The 23161-nt window shown below is 43.4% G+C and overlaps 1 protein-coding gene across 4 annotated transcripts in view; it reads right to left on the bottom strand.

The window, feature by feature from the left end:
* Positions 1 to 23161, bottom strand: part of nlgn3a (neuroligin 3a) — a 133844-nt gene that overhangs the window by 32758 nt on the left and 77925 nt on the right. For all 4 annotated transcript variants that reach the window (XM_040016595.1, XM_040016597.1, XM_040016598.1 and 1 more), the window contains one exon: positions 11786 to 11971. In XM_040016595.1, coding sequence (XP_039872529.1) covers positions 11786 to 11971 — 186 coding nt within the window. The remainder of the gene's footprint in view (positions 1 to 11785; positions 11972 to 23161) is intronic.

The following is a 23161-nucleotide window of genomic DNA, read 5'->3' as shown; positions in this document are numbered from 1 at the left end:
GCCAGCGGAGGATGTACACACATAAATCACATGGTATGAAAACCTGTGAAATTGACGAGAAACGCAATGGCGCTTTCAAGCATGGCGTGCTTTAAAAGCAGCTCCACAGTATCCATCTGTTATTCATGCAGAGACACTGAGCGCTTTTTCTTTTCCTCAGCCGAGAAAACAGATGCACAGCCACCAAAGGACTGACCCAGCTAGCCGCGGAGGTGAGCTGTCAGCTACAACAAGCAAACACGGAGTGCTCGGGGTCATCGCTAAAGGGGAAAGTTCAGCTAATTACACTGTAGTTGTTCATCTGGCAGACAAACACAGAAACAACCATGTATTTATTAACACGTTTCACCGGCCTTTTTTGCCTGGTGCAGAATGCCTAATGAATGAGTACAAACAATCATGGGTATAACAAAAAAAAAAAGAAAAAAGAAAGAAAGAGCAAAAAACTAATTTTAACAAGCAGGAAAGAGGGCAACAAAATAGGAAGACATAAGGAGAGGAAAGAAATAAACTAGATGGACATAATGAAATGTGAAAATGGCGTAAAGGGAAGATAGTGAGCGTCAGAAATTGGGCCGGTTTGTGTTGAACAACAGCGACCAAAGAGAGATAGAGAGAGAAAGCGAGGGAGAAGGTGTGAGAGGAGGAGGGAGGTCAGTAGAGATGTGGAGATGGGCGGAGGAGGAGGGGGAACGATGAGCCCCCAGTGCTCAGCTGTCAGTGCTTCCTCTGCAGGTGGGGCAGGAGGAGTGCCAAGTCCCTCTCTCCCACTCACACAGACACCCATGCATCGCTCTATAATGGATGCTTTACACTGGTGCCAGAGAAAGACTGAGGCAGAGAGAGGGAGACATGGTGAGAAGACGAGAAGAGACACGGGGGAGGGCGCGCAACAGAGAAAGAAAGAAACTGCTTTGAGAACAAGGAAAAGGAGCTCGAGAAAATGCCTCGGAGATGAAGGTGCTAGAGTGGGGCGAGTGCAGCGAGGAAATAGACAGACAGACAGACGGAAAGAAACCTCCATCAAGTCATTAGACCAATAAAGAGAGGAAGCAGACCAGACAGTCTGGGAGCAATATGATGCAGCTATTGGTATGATTGATCCAAAGCCTAAGAGGATCAAAGAACAGTAAGGGCACAGCGAGGAGCTGCGCCACCATTCCCCTCACCACTGCTGTCACTGTCTATTAGGAGCTGTTTGAATGCGCCCTTGACAATGATTTATCAAGAATGATTCATAGATTACATCTACCTGAACTAATGACTCGCCAGCGTCTTCGCCGGGGACTGCAGGTCATAAACAGATGACATATTCTGTAGTGACCTCGTTCATCAGCTGCGATTAGATCCCAAAAGTAATCTCGGCAATACATCACCAGATGGGTCTCCTTGTATTATCTTGAAGAATGCTGCTCAGACAGCCCGTGTGTGCCACGAGTCTCTCAAGCTGCTGAGGTCTATCGTACCAGTTGTGGGTCCTGGGCTGCAGGTATATGCAATGCTCTGAGGTATTACCTTGGTTGATGGAGGCATGGATTTACTAAAGTACTCAATTATCCACTGCTTCTTACTCTGACCTGCTGCTTGTCTCTTTAACACCTATAACTCCATGCTTTATAGGCTCAAAGAACTGCTGCAAGCTGAGACAGACTGATGTCTGGAGCACTTGAATAAACTGCTTTCTCCATTTTAGGACCATTTGTCAATTCTTCATTCCTCGGCTCTCTCCTGGTGAGGGATAGGTAAAGCTGCCATACTCTGATGGACAGTCCGACTGGATATTATTTTCTAGAGTGTTCACCTCAAACTGGCTATCTGACCTCAAAGGCTTCTTTCCCCTCATAACACCCCTCCCACCTCACATTACTCGGGTGCTTTTCCTTTTTTTCCCCTTCTGCTAAGCACAACTTTGATTTCAATTTCCTTCTGCGGAGCTTTTGGAAGAAAAAAAAAAAGCCAATTTGCTGCTTGAATTAGGCTATTTACAATTTCTTTCAGTTTCAAAAAGAGTGTAATACCTTTTATTTGGTGGGTAATCCTCAGTCTTTGTTTAGGAAAAAATTAGGCAATTTTGCTTCACTATACAAAGTCGAAGACACCGTCCTTCAAAGAGTGACTGAAAAATGTCACAAAGACCACTTGTTAAAAGCAGTTTGCTTTTTCCACACAATGAAGGCGACGGTATGTGGCAGACAACAAAGCTGAGTAGTCAGCGTAAATAAATACAAGCATTCTTGCTCCGCAGAGATGGCATCCCCCTGGTTTAATTATCGCTCTTGTCAATCGAGGTGGAAGAATACAGCACCTGACAAGGCGCGTCCCCATTCTCTCATCTCGCATAGGTCTTTTTCACACCCTGAAATGCACAGACACCCTTCAGCAAACAGCCAAATCAAACCTCGAGATAGAGGCATTCTGTTGCCCCAAACACCCAGGTAACTTTACAGTGTCGAGTCGCTGAATGCTTTTGACACCTTAGAAATGGGGTCTATTCAAGTTTGACAATTGTCCCTGAATTTTCTCAAGCTGGATGCATTTGCACAACAATGGCAGCTGCATGGTGTATGAATAACATCCCAGGGATGCGGTTATGCTGCTATCTTTCCTGGCGACTCTGAGGAAAATTCCAGCTCTTGCGAGGTACCTTTATTTGTCGCTTAAACCAGACAGGGAAAGGATGGGTGAACCCACACAAATGAAGTGGGCCAAGAACGTAGATGGATTGCACCTCTAGATCTGTACAGCAAGAGCTCAGTGCAGGGACATTAGCAGGCCTGTAGGCCATTCCGCAAGGAGAACGTCCCATGAGTCTTGTTTCAGAAAGAAAACCCACACGTGTTATTTTTCAAAGGTCATAGCCAGACGTAGACCAACATTACAGTTAAAGAAGTGATTCACTGCAACACTTAGGTGCTCTTCATGCAGCCTGTTGGCCTCCTTCTTCACTCTCTAAGACAGGGTAATTTAAAGCAGCATATATATTAGCCTTAAATTACGTGTTGTATCTCAAGATGCACCAGTGAATAAGAGCACAAGTTTTCAAGGCTCAACACACCCTTGCAATTCCAAGCATGCATAGAACAACAGTGTTTGTGTTCTTTACTCTAAGGACAACTACAAGCCTGTGTGTGCATCATAAATGCTTATCAGAGCAGAGGTTGGGTGCACATGCCAACACAAGCACTGAGTTAAAACAGGCAGATTGATTTGAGGTCAAATAGATGGCATCATTATTTTCTCCCCTGTTTTTGCTTTGGAATCAGTCAGAATCAGTCCCTACATTGCCCTTCAAAATTTGAATCTTCTCAAGCTAAAAGAGATTCAAAGTCCAGTGTAAAACAGAATGAAAGTCTACAAAGTTATAATGTATGGAATACATAAATTAACAGGATCGCACAAGCCATGACACCAGTGAGCTCTTGGATCACACACACACAGCCTTGCCCGTACACACCCACCAGGCTTGAAACTGTAACATATCATATATGTTAATGTGCAGTGCACATTATAGCTGGGGACTTCAACCATGCTGATTTAAGGTCAGTATTTGAACAGCATATTAAATGTGCAATGAGGGGGAAAACACACACCGGGTAAAGCCTACAGCAACATCCAAAAAGGCTACAGAGCAACCCCTGAAAACACGGACTGGAGCGTGTTCGAACATCAGGACCTTGAAGAGCACACAACATCAGTGCTCTCATATATTAACTTCTGTGTCAACAGTGTCACTGTGGACAAACGTCTCCGGGTCTATTCCAACCAGAATCTGAGTTGAAAAGAGGCATCAGAGAAGCCAAGGCAGCGTACAAGAGAAGGATCGAAGACCACTTCAGCAACAACAACTCATGACAGGTATGGCAGGGAGTTCAGCACTTAACCAACTACAAACCTTGCAATACCACGTTGACTGAGGGTAACGCGGCGCTTGAGGAGGAGCTGAACCACTTCTTCGCATGCTTTGAGGTGAAGGGACCAGAGGCGGCAGCAGCAAAAACATCGGACAGCAGCAGCAGCCCAAGCCTCATGGTGCAGGAATATGAGGTGAGGCGCACACTGAGGGCAGTGAACCCCAGGAAGGCCGCCGGACCAGATGGGGTAACCGCAAAGGTCCTAAAAGAGTGTGCAGACCAGCTGGCTGGGGTCTTCACTAGGATCTTCAACACTTCACTGTCCCAGTCCTGCATCCCGCCGTGCCTAAAGTCAGCCACAATTGTCCCACTGCCAAAGCGTACTAACATTAGCAGCCTCAACGACTACCGACCAGTTGCTCTAACACCTGTTATAATGAAGTGCTTCGAGAAACTGGTCCGACGTCACATCGTGTCCTGCCTGCCACCCACACTCGACCCGCTCCAGTTCGCATACAGCGCTAACAGATCAACTGAAGATGCCATTGCTACAATAATAATAATAATGGATTGCATTTATATAGCGCTTTTCGGGACCCCTCAAAGCGCTTTACAATACCACTATTCATTCACTCTCACATTCATACACTGGTGAAGGCAAGCTACAGTTGTAGCCACAGCAGCCCTGGGGCAGACTGACAGAGGCGAGGCTGTCATATCGCGCCATCGGCCCCTCTGGCCAGTGGAAGTGCAGGGCCATTACGCCAGGCTGCTCTTTGTTGACTTTAATACTCCCGGTGTCATGTTTCGGCTGTGTGGCAGGCAGGGATTGGACCCAAACGCAAACTCACGGGGACAGAACTTGAACTCAAAAACACAGCTTTATTGCTGGGAAAATAGAACACAAGCAATACAACACTAAACTGGAAAAAGATAATTATAATGCATACCAGGAGACACGGGGAGAATCACACACAGCATGAGGGAGAACGCGTCACAGAACTGAGGGAGACGCAGACATAAGTACACAGAGGGTTAACGAGGGAAGTGGGAGCACACGGGGAACACAGGTGACACTGATACTCATAACAAGACACGGCAGGAGTGAACGCAACACTGACGGGAGACGGGCAAAGTAAAACAGGAAGTACAGAGGTTCAGACAGGAGGAGAGAGAGCACGGGGGGAACACAGACATAACAGGCTGGGGAAAACATGGAATAAAACACAAGGAGAGACGAGGGCTCACAAATACACAGAGGGGCACACAGGGGGTAAGAGTCACAAGGGGAAAACACAAAAGGAACAACGTAACAGGGCAACCCAGGAAGCATGGCCTAAATAAGGAACAAAATACAAAAATACATGAAAACTAAGAATACTGGGCCAACATGGCCCAGGATCATGACACCGGGACAGACTAATAGTTAAACTGCTGGAAATCGGACTTCCTTCTACCACCTGCCGCTGGATCAGAGACTTCCTCTCAGATCGTGTACAAAGAGTTAGAGTGGGGCCTCATCTTTCCTCAGCCCTCAGCCTTAACACCGGCTCTCCACAAGGCTGTGTACTGAGTCCCCTACTGTACACTCTGTACACACATGACTGTGTTAGTACCCACCCAGACAACTCAGTCATCAAGTTTGCAGATGATACCACTGTGGTGGGTCTCATCTCAGGGGGAGATGAGACGGCGTACCGAGCTGAAGTTCAGAGGCTGTCAGATTGGTGTGTAGATAACAACCTGGACCTCAATACCACCAAGACAAAAGAACTGGTAGTTGACTTCAGAAGGAGGAAGTCCGAGCCTGTCAGCATCAACGCGGAGTGTGTGGAAAGGGTCTCCAGTTTCAAGTTTCTGGGTGTGCGCATAGACACAGATCTCCAATGGAGCTCTAACACCTCTGCGGTTTTAAAGAAGGCAGAAAAGCGTCTCCACTTTCTGAGAATCCTCAGAAAAATGGACCTGAAGAAGGAGCTGCTGACCGTCTTCTACCGCTGCTCCATTGAAAGTGTGCTGACATATTGCATCGGTGTGTGGTTCTCCAGCTGCACCACAGCACACAGAAAGGCACTCCAGGGAGTCATCCTTATGGCCCAAAAAATCCTTGGACATCCTCTTCCCTCCCTGAAGGACCTGTACAGCACTTGCTGTCTCAAGAGGGCACGCAGCATCCTACGGGACTGTACACACCGAGGACACCGGGTGTTTAAGCTGCTGCCGTCTGGCAGGAGGTTCAGGCTGCTGAGGTCCCGAACAAATAGACTCAAGGACAGGTTTTACAACAGGGCAATAGTCCTAATCAATGCAAATAGCTGACCTGACTGGCTACCTCCCTGGACTTTTTTGGGGGGAGGTAACAACGGTAAAAACAGTAACAATAATAATATTTATATTTACAACAAGGTGCAATAACAATTAATGTGCAATAATAACAGTGTGCAATTCAAATACACTTCTTCTTCTTTTTTATTACTAAGTTAATATACTGTGTTGTGTTGTTTGTGTTGCGTTGTGATGTGTCGTATCATGTCGTGTTGTGTTATATGAAGTGCCGACGTAGGACAGCTTTCCAATTTCATTGTACTATTGTACTATGTATGACTATGCAATGACAATAAAGAGTTATCTTATCTTATCTTATCTTATATGTTAGCCAGAGCTGAACATGAAAAAAAAATCATCTTTTGTTAATCATCTCTGAGTTTTTACTGTTTTTTTTATGATTTCTTCTTGCTGAAGAATAATAAGTGTTACCTGATTATCACCTCCGCATTATTATGTTGTGACACCAATGAGCCGCCCACTGGAAGGCTAAATTAATACTCTCATAGGCAAAGGGGAGTAAAGAGGCGCAGAAGTTGGAGTGTGGCTGCTTTAAAGAACAAGTACATGTCAAGCTGTGTATTTTTGACCTATTGCAGGTTCCTGCTTGTACTTTTTGAGTGTTTATTTCTGTACCGTGCATGTAGAAACTGCCATTCTTCGACACTAGGTCTGGTATTTCGTGCATGCTAGTGAGCTTCCTTCCATCTTGTCTTCGTTCTGGTGTGCTGATATTTTCTTTAAACTGCAGATTGAGCAATGCTCGCCCATTTTAGAATGAGCAGGGGCCACTGTCGTGGTGTAAGAACGCTAAGCCTAATATTTCTTTAAATTACAATCATTGGCAAGCTAACGCCAGCAGGTTAACACTACAATCAGCTATTTTTGTACGACATCTTACTATAAACAAAGACTGAATACTTTAGTTAGCCTTCTGTGTAAGTGCATACTTATGTTGTAATATCCATCACTGTATGACTCACGGCTCTAACAAGCCTGCTATTTGTTTTACTTGGTTTTCACTTGTTGATTTTAATCCTTTGGACTCTCTTTTAATCTTTCCTTTCATATTTAGTTTGTTAGGATTTGGGTTAAAGAATCCCCCTTAACAGCATTAATAAATAATTGATAAAGGTTTTGTTTGTGCGATGATTTCAGGGTCACAGTCCCCGATGGTGGTAAATGCCATAAAATATCTTGTGGATCTATCAAATCCCATGAAACGAGAAGGGCTAAATCCATGTTCAAAATCAACCTTTGCTTGAATCTCAGTTATACTCTTGAAGCTTTGTGGCTGTATCTTACCTACCTGGCTAGACATGCTCTGTAAGTGTCTTCCAAAACACATTTTGAAAGAATGACACTAGAAACACTAGACACTCGCAAATTTAAAACAACATCGGTGGCCTGTAATAAAGTTCATATTTAAGATTTTTAAAAAAAAAAAGCAAAAACAATCTGTCGCTCTGATCTTCAGTTTCTCCAGATCCAATCACACATTCTATCACTTAATCAAATCCTCTCCTGTTCTTCCCACTAAATAGATTCAAACCTATGCCCTCTCCTGAAAACAAAGTACCTGCTCCCTTGCCCTCATGGTTCATGGGGTTTAAGTATTTGCGAGGAGGCGTCTTGCATTAAAATGCATTTGTACTCCTTGCACTTCTGTAATAAAACCCAAGCATTTAACATGTGTATTTATGGTTCTCAATAACCCAGAAGTCTTAATAAAAATGAAAGCTGACATTGGCATGAAGGATCCTCCTCACTAGCTGTCTTTAATGTCCAGAACATTCCATTAAAACGGGAGCACTTCCTTAGAAGTGGAGCTTTTATCCTGATTGCTTACTGGAAGAGAGGGAGGAAGGAAAAAAAAGAAAAAAGAAACCGAACGACCTTCAGCGCCTCTACACCTAGCCCTTCCCTCATGTGTGCGCTGTGAATGGACACGCCTGTGCTGACATATGTGCAGGGATGAGATGCACACTGACACTGAGTGTGAATGGCATAGTATATTTCCTTTGGGTTTTGAATTGAGCAACACTTCTTTGAATCTCTAGAGATATATGTACAGATGCACATGTCTGAGTCACTGGGCACTTGGTATTCTGCTCATGCACAGAAAAGCCATCTCAATTTTGAAATCACAACGATTATTAGGAGATAGGGGAAAAAGCCAAATCTGCATGTTTAATTAGCGCCTGTGCGATGCCAGATAGATAATACATGGGACTTGCTAATGTCCTTTCTTTTGAACTTCTTTAGCCATTTTTGAAGATGGAGAAAAAAAGAAGATGGGGACAGAGATTTTCCTCAGTGGGAACACAACTGTTGAGCTACATTTAATAAGCTGGTCAAAAACACTCTCCTGCCGAGAGAGACTGCGCTTTTAATGACCATTCTGCTTCCAAAGTCTCAGATGTGCAGCAAGAATGCTTGCCACATACCAGACAAGGCAGCCATCTTATTAATAGCAACACACCACACATGCTGCAGACTAGGGAGCAGAAACCTAGAGAGGGAGACAAGGGAGAGAGACGCACTGGCACATGGTGAAAAAGAGCATGTCCCGTGCATGCTTTTACTGACTGTGTAGGCAAGGAGACAGATGGGTGAAGTAAGGATGAGATTGGATGTAGGAGGAGGCAGGGCAGGCACCACGGTCTAAAAAAGCTAGCCCTCGCGAGAAGGCATCCAGACCAGCCTCCACACGGGCCAGGAGGGGAAAACTCCGTGATGGATGTACCCTGTGACTGGAGCCCTCGGCACGCCCACACGAAAACGCCACCAAGGCCAGGCCAGCGGAGCAGGCAATCAAAGAGGGAGGCCAGAGGGCCAGGATGATATAGGAGAATTCAGCTTATTAAATAAGCTTCAGGAGGAGCATGGAGGATCTAAAATAAGTTGTCACTCTGCCACCAACAGGCATGAAAAGAGTTTCGGTTAGATGGAAAGTCTATGCACTGCAGGCGGTGATGACAGACTTTGTACCGTAAGAGTGGGAATACTGTCATTAAATACACCAACACACCAGGGAGCTTCAGTACAGTGTGCCATCATTGATTTCCTCTTTTTTTTATTTTTTCACCTGGGCTTCATTATCGTGCATCTGAGCAGAACAGGAAGGGAAATGTTTGTGTATGTAGGGATGCAAATCTTATTCCATAATACCACATGTACCACTACTATGAAAATACTACTTCTCTAGTGGAAAAGGGTTTACATGCAAGCAAGTTGGAGTACAAATTCAGGGGCTGTGATGCGCCGTGAGTGGTGTTTCTGACTTAATTTTCATTCAGACTGCAAAGTAGGAAGCTCAATATAAGAGGTTCTATCAGAGATGCAACAGTCTGCTGACACGGATAGAAAATCATTACACAAGTCCATTACCAGAGGCCACCTGAAACCAGGTGTTCTTGTGTCACAGTTTGTAATTCAGTTGATTATATATTTTTATCCTTAATTTTCAACACTTTGTAGACCCGGACACTTTGATTCCTTTCTTGTTTGTGACGTTGCCTTGGCAACAACAGCATCTTACCAGTTTTCGCTTCGACGCTTAAGACCGAAGGAGGGGCGGGGTGGTGTACAGTGGAGGCTGTGAAAGCAGGTGCAAAAAGACATTTCTTCACTTGTATTTCCTGTCACATCCAGCAGCCCACTCCAGTCCTAAACTTTATATAATTACAACAATCTGTGCTCCCAGAGAGTCTGTGTGAAATCTGATTGCCATTGGTAACATTCACAGCAAGAGTCCTGGCGTGATAGAAGGCTTCCTGTTTCAATTTGCTAGGATCGCTCAAGTTTTACTGGCTTTTTCTTTTTTCTTATCCCATCAGTGGGGCATACATTTCCATTCAGGGGAAAAAACAGAGCCGGTAATATCCAATTTACTGGGAGGAGATGGTTTCTCTGGCAGTATAATAACATGCTACATGGAGCGTAGCATTATGAAGTATGAATAAAAAAAAGGCATTTATGGTAAAAATTCAATTCAAAAGCAGTCATCAGTCATCGGAGGAAATCAAGGCAATTAGTAACACTTTAATGCAAATTGGAGAATGCAAAACATATCACAAATCCTTGGCACTGTAATGGGGTTCCAAGGAAGAGACGATCAAATGACCTCTTTCAAACTCACCCTGGTTGGTCCACTAATCAAAAATCCAAGAAGAGAGATTTCACTCTGTTCTTGAATAGTGTGTGCTTCTGTGTGTGTGTTTGAGCTGGTGTGTGTAGTGATGGGGGTGTATCGCTTAATAGCTTTGTGGCCACAACACTGTCTGGGACCAGGCCTCTATCTACTGCAAGAGTGGTTTCTTTGATGTGGTTTACTTCCATGTAATGTACAGTAACAGCCCAGTGTTACACCTCCAGCCATCTGTGTCCAAAGCAACATGTTTGTGGCTTGTTAACATGTTTGCAATGAGGCTACATGAGCCTGGCTAAATGTAAAAATCTCTCAGTTGGAAAATAACATATAAAAAAATATAACATCGCTTTGCGGACTGCAGCCTGTCGCATCCACACAACTGTGGTCAATTAAGAGTTAATTTATCTGAATTTTAGGAGCTGGACAGCACCTCATACACTCCCCTTCGAGTGCTTTGACTATATGGTAAATGAACTCGTACTTATATATATAGTTTGTCTAATACTCACATTGCAATGGATGGATCTGGGGAAACTCAAGGTTCAGTATCATTCCCAAGGATACTTCAACATGCATACTGGAGTAGCCACAAAACTGTGCAATGACCTTCCAATTAGTAGATGATCTGCTCTACTTGCTGAGCCACAACTACCCATAATGCCTTTGTACCTCACCCTACCTCCCACAGCCCAGCTTGGGAGCTGCAGCCAGTCCTTATGAAGGCCTTCCCCAAACTGCAACCTCAGATCCATGCATCCATCCATGATGTCAAATCTAATTGAGGATGCGGTCCCTTACAGTAACGACTTTTAAATGTTTGCACAAAAACATGTAATAATTTCACTTTCAGTATTATGCATTTGGGCCTCCAGCAATTACTTACCTGTAATGCTCTATTTGAATTTAGTGATGCATTAGAGGAGGATTAGTATGAGGGATGTTTATTTCATGTCCAAGTCAAGCTTGCATGTTGCATTAAAGACAAGTCCAACATGAGCAGTAAATCATCATGAGGTGACATTAAAGTAGCAGCTAAACATTGTGATTTTGTTTTTTAAAAAAAGAAAACTTGCAAGTGTGCACCATTTAGCACGACGTGGCTACCTTGAAAAGCTCTCCTTGACATACAGTGTCTTGCTTCCAGTGTCACACTACACCCATTTTTTGGTACAGGGAAGAATACTAACAAACCGGCAGAATATGTCAAAGCCCACATGTGGCTTGAAATCCACCGTGAAGTTTCCATTTCTGGACTGAAAATCGCATTCATTTGAATGCAAACTTGTTTCATCTTAAAACATTTCTTATGCTGCACAGTGAACTAGATTAGATTACTCGCTGTAACTCACTACCTGCATGCCTAGATAATATCAAGAAGCCTGCACACCAGCAGGCACAAGCTGAACAGCTATATCACACACAGCCCCACCACACCGGCGCCTCTGCCCCACTGTACCTTCAGAGTGATGGGAGAGCGTGAGCAGGCTGACACAAGAAGCTCCGATCCCAGAACCAAACACTGTGATGCGATTGGAATCTCCTCCGAAGAAGCCGATGTTCTCACTGATCCATCTCAAAGCCTGGATTTGGTCCAAGAGCCCATAGTTCCCTTTAGCTGCCTGGTCACCTGTGCTGAGGAAGCCTGCAACACAAAAAGAAGAAATTAAAAAGCCATGCAGTGAAAGCAAGTCAAATGAATCCCAGGCATAAAGTTGTTAGCCACTAAAGGTTTTCCACAATGACGGACACCCCACTCCGGTTTTGTCAGAAGAACCACAACACCAGGTTACTGCGGTTGTGAAATCATGACTTATTGGATGGCTCTTGGTAAAATAGGAGTGTGTGTCACCGCATGCCATCTGCACTTTATTGGAAATCAATGCCATGTCTCCCTGGGTAAACACCCATCATCAACAATATTGAGCAGCCGTGATGAAAACCTTGCAAATCTATGAAAACTCTGCGGACAGAGAAAGAGGGAAAAAAAAAGCTTCAAATGCTGCAAAAATAAGCAGTATGGAACGCACACACTGCACACGTGTTCTGAGTTTTATCCTGTCATTACCATTCTCTCTCCTGCTCCATAGTCCAACGAACTTACAGTCAAAACATTTACATCCAGCACTATTTATGTACATTTTCCTCCATGTCAGTAATCTGCTAGATTTGGACAATGAATTTCTCTTGGCTACATCAGCGCTCGTGTTCACACGCCACCCTTTCCCAGTTGCTCTCCAGGGCCTGAGCTCTGACGACTGATGGTTAATGGAGAGTCACGGGAGAAGATCAAAGGCAAGCAATCCCCAAAGTCCCCACGGTGGAGTCGGTGTCCGTCAGACCCATGAGCATGCATGTGAGGTGACAGATGGGTGATGTGTGGAAACCAGCACCCCACTCTCTTTAGCAGCAACGCTGCCAAACACTTCACAAGCAATGAATGTGTTGGTGGTGAATGTTTGGAAGCCTCCGGTGGTCCTTCGGCATCTCAGCATTGTTCCTAACATCTATTTCGTGGTCTGTTCCTCCGTGTAAGGATAAACTGTCAAAGCGAAAGAAGATTACGGTTTTGATATTAGCAACGCATAAAAAAGAATTACATTTTTTTGACTCAGGTCAGCATAGCAATGCTCACTTTAGATGAGCACTGATTAGAAAGTAGCTTTCTCTGTGGTCATTAGCTTGTTCATTGTGAGCAGTCTATGTACAAAAACCCAGCATGTTCTCCACTGCTTATCATTTCTCTTTGTCTGAATCCGGGCACAATCTCCTATCTCAACCCGAACAGCAAACCCGCCTCGCCCTGAGGGCCTGTTGGCAGACACAAAGAGGGTGGGCAGGGGAAAGGCCAGGCCTGATCATCGATTGGAGAGAGGCAGTGGCACAGGAAGCAAAGCAGGAGACAAATGGATCAACAGATGGTCTCCTTCAGATGCATCCCTGAGGATGACAGAGCAGCAGGCCACATGCAGAGTGAGAGTGAAAGAGACAGACGCAGACGGAGAGAGGAGAAATCGGGGCTCCAATTGAAGAGCTTTTCTTTTTCTTTTTCTCTCGCGGCTCCTCCTCGCTTTCCGTCATCACTAAAGGACAACAGCTTTTACAACCTTCTCGAGGGTGCATGGAGGAGAGCGAGAGGGAGAGAGAGGGAGGAGAGACGTGACTCTCCCAGAATAACCCTCATTTGCAAAATGGTTCACACTTCACCAAGTGTATGTCAGCTGGGTTAAGAAATGTCAGGAGACTGGCATGTGAAAACGGACTCTGTACAACTGTTAGGCTAATTGAAAAGATACTGTAAACACTATCCATGTGGCATTGTAATATGCGGCATTGCTAAATAACAAGATGTAAATCATTAGAGCTGAATCCTCAGCTGGCACAGTTTAAAAAAGAAAAACAAAACACAGTTTCATGCTACGGTCTTTTGTGGCTTCTTGTTTAGCCGTGTTGATTCCTCTGCATAAATAAAACTGGTCATTAAAATGTAGAGGTGGCATCCAATATCTTAGACAGCAAGACATGCTGCAGGCACCATTTAAAAATACATCTAATATAGCTCCTGGTTATGTTTTAATTGGAAAGGTGACAGAAAGTATTTTCTTTGGAAAGCAATTAAGATAGCAAAGTAATTGTTTTTATGCATGCCTATTGCTATTTTTACATTGCAGACTTTTTACTATGGATGTGCCATTTTGTACATATTTGGAGTTGATGACCTATAAAACACCTCAGTCTCCTCTATGATTACAAAAAAATTACTAAAAAGTAAGCTTACTTCAATGACACATAACACACTGTATAGCTTCACTTTGGTTCTGGTTTGAGCTCTCCAAATTTCCCCTTAAGCACCAGCGACAGGGTTATAGATTCCAGATATAGCAGATGATCCCTGTCTGATCAGCACTGCGTGGGCTTTGGCTGCACATAAACCATGATGTGCATTGCACTCTCGTTTCACAGCTCACACCTACACAGGACCTTGGGATTCTGGACTGAAGCTCAATGCTTCTGAAGTGTTTGATCAAGCTGGCAATGTGCTTGACTGCACTACTCAACCTGACTTCCATTTGATTTTTAAAAAAAAAAAACATTTAAACATTAGGTGCTTTGCAAAGAGCATTTAATTCTAAACTGTAATACAGTATCAAACAATATCCATCTTTGTTAGTTACCCAAATTCAAATCAATATGCAAATGATCTTTTAAATGATGTCAACGATTAACTTTCAACCAAACTGTATACGCAATTACAGTGTCCCAGTCCAGTTAATTTAGCAAACGTGAAATCATCATTAAATACTAAATAGTTCTAGTTGATCTGTGTAAACAAATAAATTATTAATTATTAAACACATCATTTGTACTCATTTAATTTTCCCTGCTACATTTTTATTCTTGCCTGCTGCGAGCTCTGTAACAAACTATAGATTTGCTGTGGGGTATTTTCACTTCACTCAGTAAGTGAGGCAATGCTCAAAACCCAATCCCTATGATAATGTGTGATTTACTTAATGCTTTGTTTTTCTCTTAAAACATTAAAAAAGCCACCTCAAAAACAATACTCTATCTCCTACGTCAAGCTCGAGAGCCTCAGCGGGACGTGTTGGCTTGAGCGGAGAAAAGAAATCATCAAAATAAACGTTATTTAAGTCGCTATTCTTAAATCATATAAAGCAAATCCATAATGTTTTCAATAACATCTGGTGAGAAAAGAAGTTATAAAAGAACCACATCTAATAATAATAATAATAATAGCAACTTCAAATGGTCTTTGTGGGTGAAACAAAGATTTCTAAATATGGAATCCAACAAGTCTGCGCAGTTCAGCTGGATTATGCATTATATTTGCATGAGAGTATCTTATTCACCACAAACTGTGCAAGTTAATAACAGTGATTGTGTGGCCTTTCTCTGTGTGTTAGAACTGTAATTTATACTGACTGATTACATGATGAGTTTTTGTATCATGTCCCAAACCTATTCTTCCCTGACAGTGATGTGGTTCACTTTTTCTGTACGCGGGCAACTGGCATTTTCTCCTCGTGGCAGCAAAGAGACAGAGACTCAGTCGTGATCTCAGCTGCAACGGCAACGGAGAACGTGGTCCCGTCACAGCTGGGTCAGGTCACACCTGTCTCCTTGCATTGTCCCTGCTGGACGAAACACTGTGTGTGTCTTGTACGGCTACCCCTGCAAGTACCATTGCTTCCCTAGTTACCTTAACGTGACCAGAGAGTCGGATAGCGGCTACGGCACGTCATCGTCCCCTCGTGATGACGCGCTCGCTCCACTTTCACACATTTTTGCACACCAGCCACAATGTGCATTAGTTGTGCATTAGAAAAAAAGTGCAAAGCGTGACGCCACATATTGTGTGTGTGTTTTTTTTCTTTTGGCTTGATCATGTCTCATCAATATGTGCGTGCCACCGTCTCAGTCTCAGAGTATGTGTTTCCTCCAGAGCCTGGAGCCCGATTTCCTTTTGCCATGCTTCTCAGCATTGATATTGCTTTATTGATTATGATTTAAATGTCTGTTTCCAGTATGGTGGGCTATAACTCACAAGTGTAGCAGCAAGGGGTGATGATAATGATCGCTCTGACCCCAGACATCTCTTTTAGCCCGCTCTCCCAGATAATAGAATGTGCGTAAACTAATGGACGAGGTTGAGAAGAGGTGAGGGGGAGGGCAAAAGCTTGTTGAGCTGAAGATTGAGCTTACATGGGGACAGATGGAGGGAACAGATAGGGAAGGGTAGAGTAGAATGGGAATAACACAGTGACGTAACAGAGGGAAACAGTTTTTTGGCTTTAAAAAAAATAAAAATTTCATGCTTGGTGTTACTTTGCCTTTTCCGTCTTTCTTTTCTACGTCTCATCCTCTCTCTCTTTGGGGGAGCCGGTTAACAAGGCCTTCTGTGTCCAAACTCTCCTTTGGAACCACTCCTCCCTCTCCGGCCTCCCTCTTGCCCTCTCCCTCTATCTCTACCCCCTCCCCCCCATCTCTTTTCTGGGGAAATAAAGGCGCACACAGTCACAGCCTTGACAGCCCCCACTAAGAATCCCCCTCCCCCCCAATACAAAAGAGCTTCAACTTCCCCCCAGCCAGGCCTGGGTTGAATGAGAGCCTCTGGGGTGTGGATGAGAAGCAGAGGATGGAAGGGGCCACCCTCCTCACAGCCACATAAAGGGCCTATGTGTCAGGCTCACGATGAGCAAGGGGCATACCCAGCGGTCCATCCTCCGCACAGGGAGCTGTACCCATGACATTTTTACCAGTTTTTTGGGAGTGTGGATTCAAAACACTGACGAGTTTCAAAAAGAGGGAGAAAAAAAAGAAATGGTGTGTGAGGCGACTGGGGCATGGGCCTGAATGAAGGTGACTCGGATCAGTGTGCCGCTCCTGTTTACAGCTCGTTGCCCAATAGCGTGGCTGGAGCACAGTCTGATCTGAGAAAAGGAGAGCGAGAGAGCTATAGAAACAGGGCGAGCGAAAGAGTGAAATGCGGACAAGCACAAGAAAGCCTCTTTATGGCTGAACACAGAAGACTCTGTGATCCACGCCACATCACAGCTTCTGCGGTGGACAGAAATAAAAACTTGCGGGAGAATCACATATTTTCTGATTGTCACTCCAATAAATTACTTATTCCATATTAATGAATATAACATGAGCACAGAATTAAACCAGAAAATGGTTAAAAGAATTTATGCATAAGCCCCCATCCCCTGCATGCCACCCCGATTCTGTCCTGGCCTCATCGCAAATTAATAATTAATTTTAAAAATCACAACGCTTCACATGGCAACAAAGCCATCTGATGTTCGAGGCCCTAGCCCTTGACACTTTGCAAGCTCAAACCAAATCCTAACACAGTCAGTATACTGCAGGTCTTTTCCCAAAACGTCAACACGCAGATGATTATAAGAAACCTAATTGCTTTGGCTTAGCATTAGTCTCAGCTGCACAAAGATTCCCGGACGCAGTAGATGCCGGGTGTCGGCTGGACGCTGCTAGAGGTAGATTATTATGCATACTGTGCTACTACATACAGACTGAGCCACTCACATGGAAAATGTGGTCTGTGTGCAACAAAGCAATGAGAAAAAAACAAAACAAAACAAAAACCTACAACAAAATGTCAAGAGGGAAAATCCATGCCGCACAGACACCAGAGCTCATCTGACACATATCTGAGCCCCTAAAACCCAGATCTCTTACAGACAGACGAGGGCCTGTTATGGCAGGCGGGGGATGAAAAACAGATACTGTAAGTCAAAGTCGGTGGTGCACGTGGCAGCTGCTGGTCGTCTTGCATGTGATTTCGGGGGCTGCTTAATCTGATTGTGCGATGTGTCCCAGTGGTCAGACGACACTGTTCAAGGGCTCTGGTGAACAGCAGCTCTGGCAGCAACTACAAATGAGCAGTTTGCATATGTATGACCCCTGGCATCCGAGCACCACTCCATCAATCATACATCGACTATTGGGGCTGTCAGTTTCGTTGCTTCTCTCCCGATCTCCCCTTCGCCATCCTTCCCTTTCGCTGGCTCAGTTTCCTGTTGTTACGTCTGGTTCAGTTTGGTTAAGAAGGAAAAACAAGCCGAGTCCGTGTAAGGTGTCAAAAATAGTGATTTTATTACACACTTTTGCGCAGAAGTGCGGGGAAAACAGTCTTGCATCAACAATCTCCGCCGGGCGGAGGCTTTTCATCCTTATATTACCATTATGACATCACAGTTAGATCTTTACTGGAAATGATAACAATTGCCCTCCTCTTCCAAACATTGTCCTAATATAGACATGAACTGCTACTCTTAAAAGAAAAACAAGTGTGTATTACATTGTGCATTTTGTGAAAGTGTATCTATCAGAAAAACTGTCCTCAGACGACCCTCCTATTATTACTAAATGTGTATGTGAACGTGCGTGTCTTATACAAGTACGTGCATGTGATCACAGGCCGGCGTACGTGCAGAACTGAACGCAGACAGGCCCGAATCCAACTGGACTGGTGTGATTGCAATATAGTGCAACAACTTTAATCATCTGTATGCATTAATATTTGCTCAGAGTAACATAGATGTGATTCAAAGATTATTCTGTCAACTGATTCAACAATGGTAAATGATTAATCAAGGATAACTGATTATAAGAATACAAAATAAAATATCTCCTGGTCACACTGTCCACCCCTCCTCTCAGTGTCTTTCTCCATTCTGCCTCCCCCAACCTATCACCTTTTCTCTTTGCCGTGTCTCTTATTGTCGTTCTTTTCACATAATAGCACGGACAGAGGCTTCTCAAAGACAGCAAAAGGCTTTTACACAAAGGGGAGCTTTGCATCTCACAGCTGGTGCGGAGGCGTGCTTGCATGCTTCCACAAGGGGAGAGGGAGAGAGTAGTGTTTGAGAGCCACAACTGTGAGGTTAAGCAGCACTTTGGTTCTACTTGGAGGAGCACGTGTCGTCTGGATATATTTCACATTTGCACAATCATTTTCTTTTACTAATGTCTAATGTTTTTTTTTTTTACAATGCACTCTTAGTATAATCATAATCCTTTGTTCAAAACAAGACATCGTCAGGGTGCTCTGCCTCACTTTTTTGGCCTGTGGCTGAACAAGTTCAAAGGCATGGTGTGAAAAATGACATCAAGCCTGGGTGATGTAATTTGAGGGCGTGGTGAGAAAGTTTAGCGCAAGCCAGCTCGGGGAGGACGGCGCAGTGTGCAGTGATGCAGTGATGCAGTGATACCACAGAAGAGATCAGAGCCCAGCTTATCAAAGCACATCAGTGGAGCAGGGTAGGAGAAAAAGGTCATCATTTAGAGCATCTTCAAAGCCTAACTCCACTTCTCCTCAGGTTGGAGTAGCTCTGATAGCTGGCCATAACGAGCTTAGTTTTGGTTGACCCTACCCCTGAAAAAGTTGAGAAACAAGCCCCAGCGGCCAATTTTACAGCTTCCATTTGCGACACTGTAAATCCTGCCTTCAAGTATTTGTTCATTTATTGAAACCCGCCAACTTGAGTTGTAAATCTATCGCAGCAAATTTGAACGAACATCTGTTTTCCAGAGGTTTAGCACTGTGGTGTGTGTGCTGAATGAGTGATTTTTTTGTGTTTGTCTTCAGATGGGTACAATATTGTTGGCAACACAATGCAGCGCTCTTGCCAGTGGGGCTGTGTTCTAATTTGAAACTGCCTCAAAGCTCACAAGAAGCAATAATTTTACAGAAACATGCTGTTTGTGCTCATCGTATGCAGTAAGAAAATTTGCATGTTACACCTGTTTGACTGTACAAATCAGAATTGTAAAGCAGAAGAATGCTGATAATATATGTTTTCTTGTTCTCAAAAAATGTCCTGAAAAGAGAAAAAATATATATAACAATGTATTATCCTTCTCAAGCACTACCTGTGGAGCCAAAGCCTAATAAAGCTCGTCCCTACTTACTAGAACCTCTATTGTTGGTCAGAACCACACAAAGGAGCTACTTGATTGGATGATATGTTCCTCCATTACAATAAACTTGTAGTTTATTCAGAGACTGATGGAATTCATTGTGCTACCATGAATACTCTATAACAAAACCAAGAATGAAAATTGTCCTCAACAAATACACTCTAGTATTTGCTTAAATCTTCCGAGTCTAGCTATTTTATGAACAAAATTTGGATTTAAAAAAAAAAGAAAAGAAAAAAGCAGACTGGAGACCAAAATTCTTACGTCGCTCTAGAATATATTTGTTTTTTTTGTGTTTGTTATGAATTGAATACAATTTTTTCCCTTACAGATGAAAATGGTTCATAATTTCCCTAAATTAATATAATATAATCTACATAAATCATATAACGTGCAATCTACATAAATCTACATATGTTCTCCATAAATTTAATTACAGACTATCTTTGAATATTTGCCCTGCCTTCCTTGTGCTTTAGCGACAGCATGCACTCGAGCTGGCAGAGCCTCAACAAATTCGTGTAAAACCTGACAACCCACATTGCCCCAGCATGATTTGAAAATCTTCCAAAGTGCTTTTTTTTATGATGTCACTACATGTCTGACTTTTTGATTCCAGCAAAAAGCCATTTTACAGTTACCACTGTGCTGGTAGGTCTTAGCCCATCCAAGTGTTTGGCTTAGTTTGCCTTTCCAAGGCTGGTTGACAGACTGGTACTCATCCTCAGAGAAAACTACATAGACTTCTTTACACAACTAATTGGCGATTGATGTGCTTTTATTTCCTTTAACTCTGCTTACGTTGATGTTCTAGCTTCATGTATGGTCACTTTTAGTCTCTCTTTTGTACCTTGGATACACCTGATCCAGCTTCTGTGCTGTTTCTTTCGCCCTTCATAACCTTTGGACAAGGTATGACTCTGACTTCTGACACTTCCACTTGGTTCTGATGCCATGTTCCATGCTACAATGGCTACAAAATCATTTACTGAGACAAGCCTCTAATGAGCAGATTAAATCAAACTGAAATGTGTATATGTGTTTTTCTCTTTCACAAAGGACGTAACATGGTCAGTGTCACAAAAGTGATTCAGTATAATTGGTGACCTTGAAATGTGCAGAATCAGAGATCATGTGTGCCATATAACTTTTTACTGTGGTTAAATGATTCTAAATATGTTCTATTATTAAAATAAATGGTAACAGATTTTCCATGTTCAAGTAAATTCAACTTTATTTATATAGAGCCAAAAAACAACAACAATTGCCTCAAGGCGCTTCTCTTCTATATATTGTATCAATAAATTCTGGTATAAAACTACCTTTAGTAGTAAAAATCAGGCTTGGGAAAAGCATCACAGATGGTCAAAAAGTATTGAGGGATGTAGTAAGGTATTATTGGCAATAGCAGAAATATAGAATATCACTGGCTTTATCCTTTAAGCTTGTCAAAGACAGCAGTGATAAAGTGAAATGGAATCATGGCATATAGTATAAAGCCAATCTGAGATGACAAATCATTTCCTACTGTATTACATATGACAGCTTTTTTTTTTAAAATAATGCTTTCACAGTCACCACAGGAGAATGACCCAAGTGCAGGACGCACATAGGCAGAATAAGATCCAAAAATCCATTCATCCATTTTACAATTCAGGGTCATTGGGGGGGGGGGGGGGGGGGGTGAAGCCTACCCCATCTGTCATAGTGTGAGAGACGGAGTACACCCTGGACAGGTCGCCAATCTATTGCAGGGCTAACACAGAGAGACAGACAATCATTCACACTCACAGCCATGGCCAATTTAGTATCACCAATTAATCTAACCCCATGCATGTTCCTTCTGTGGAAGGATGCTGGAGTACCGAGAAAGAAGTCGGGGAGAACATGCACACTCCACACAGAAAAGCCCCAGACTGGTATTGAATGCAGGATCTTCTTGCTGTGAGGTGATGCTTCTAACCACCACACGATCAGGAAGGCAAGCAGCATGACAAACAATCCAGTAGGAGCAGGCAAAAGGGCGACATCCAAAAACAGACACACAGCTCATATGTGGGAAATCCAAGAAAACTACAAAGCACATAAATAGGTGGCTTAATAACTGAGTTGACTAAAGACAATCAGTCAACTTAAATGTACAAAGCAGGAGGTACATTCAGTGTCACTAGTTACTAGTTTAACTACTCATTAACGCAAATATCTAATCAATATATTTATGCATTTAGAGATGGTCTGCTGAAACTGAGCATCAAAATTGGGAAGAAAGATGATTTAAGTGACTTTGAATTTGATTGCTGGTGGTTGTTGGTGAAAGACAGGCTGTTGTGAATATTTCAGAAGCTGCTGATGTAAGCAACCATCTCTACAATTGTCTAGAAAAAAAAAAAGACGCCTGAGTGATAGTTCTTTGGGGACAAATGCTTTGTTGATGCTGGAGATCAGATGAGAATGTACAGAAAACTTTGAGCTGATAGGAAGGCAACAGTAACTGAAAAAATGTATGCAGAAAATGCCTCTGATTGTTTGCCAACAGCCGAAGAACAAGCCAGATACCTGCCAGCTAAGAACTGGGAACTGTGGCTACAATTAACACAGGCTCACCAAAACTGGACAACAGAAGACTGGAAAAACATTGCCTGGACGGCTGAATTTTAATGTCAGGTGCCACATTATGATTGTAGGATCGGGTTTTGGGATGACATGGAGCATGAAAACATGGATCCATCCTGCATTTTATGGTTCTGGCAGTGGTGGATATTTTCTTGGCCTCTTACTAAGTGACCATCATTTACATACCACAACCTACCTGTGCATTGCCGCGTTGCAATCCCTATCCCTTTACGACAACAGTGCACCCATCTTCTGGTGGGTGCTTCTAGCAGGGTAATGTGCCATGTCACAAAGCTCAAATCATCTCAAACTGGAGAAAATGGTCTTATCACACACACACAAAAAAAACAAAAACAAAAAAACCAAACTAATATATATACATTTATACATCCAAACCAACCAACTCAAACCCACTGAAAACTACAAGGACATTTTTTTGTTTGAGACAACTGGGAAGGTTATGTGTGCATATCTGGGTTGTCTCTGGGCTCCAGCCATGTATGTATTACAGAGTAAATGGGAGCGCCATGGCAGTGAGTGCAGGTGAGTGCAGAGAAGGGCTTCCAACAGTGTGTGTGTGTGTGTCAGTATTTGTTTGCTTGTGGATGTGCATGTGTGGAGCTGTGGTGGGGTGTTGTGTGAGTACGGTGGTGGGGTTATGCAGCGCAGTGAGGGAGGTATGGATATTAATCACGGTGAGAAGCATGGTTCTGTGGTGCTGCACCGAGATGGATGGGGTGTGAGTGCAGTGATG

The sequence above is a fragment of the Simochromis diagramma genome, unplaced genomic scaffold, assembly GCF_900408965.1.
Source record: "Simochromis diagramma unplaced genomic scaffold, fSimDia1.1 OVJJ01000685.1, whole genome shotgun sequence".
NCBI classification, from domain to species: Eukaryota; Metazoa; Chordata; class Actinopteri; order Cichliformes; family Cichlidae; genus Simochromis; species Simochromis diagramma.
The sequence above is the reverse complement of the archived record's forward strand: the minus strand, read 5'-3'. Positions and strand labels throughout refer to the sequence as shown.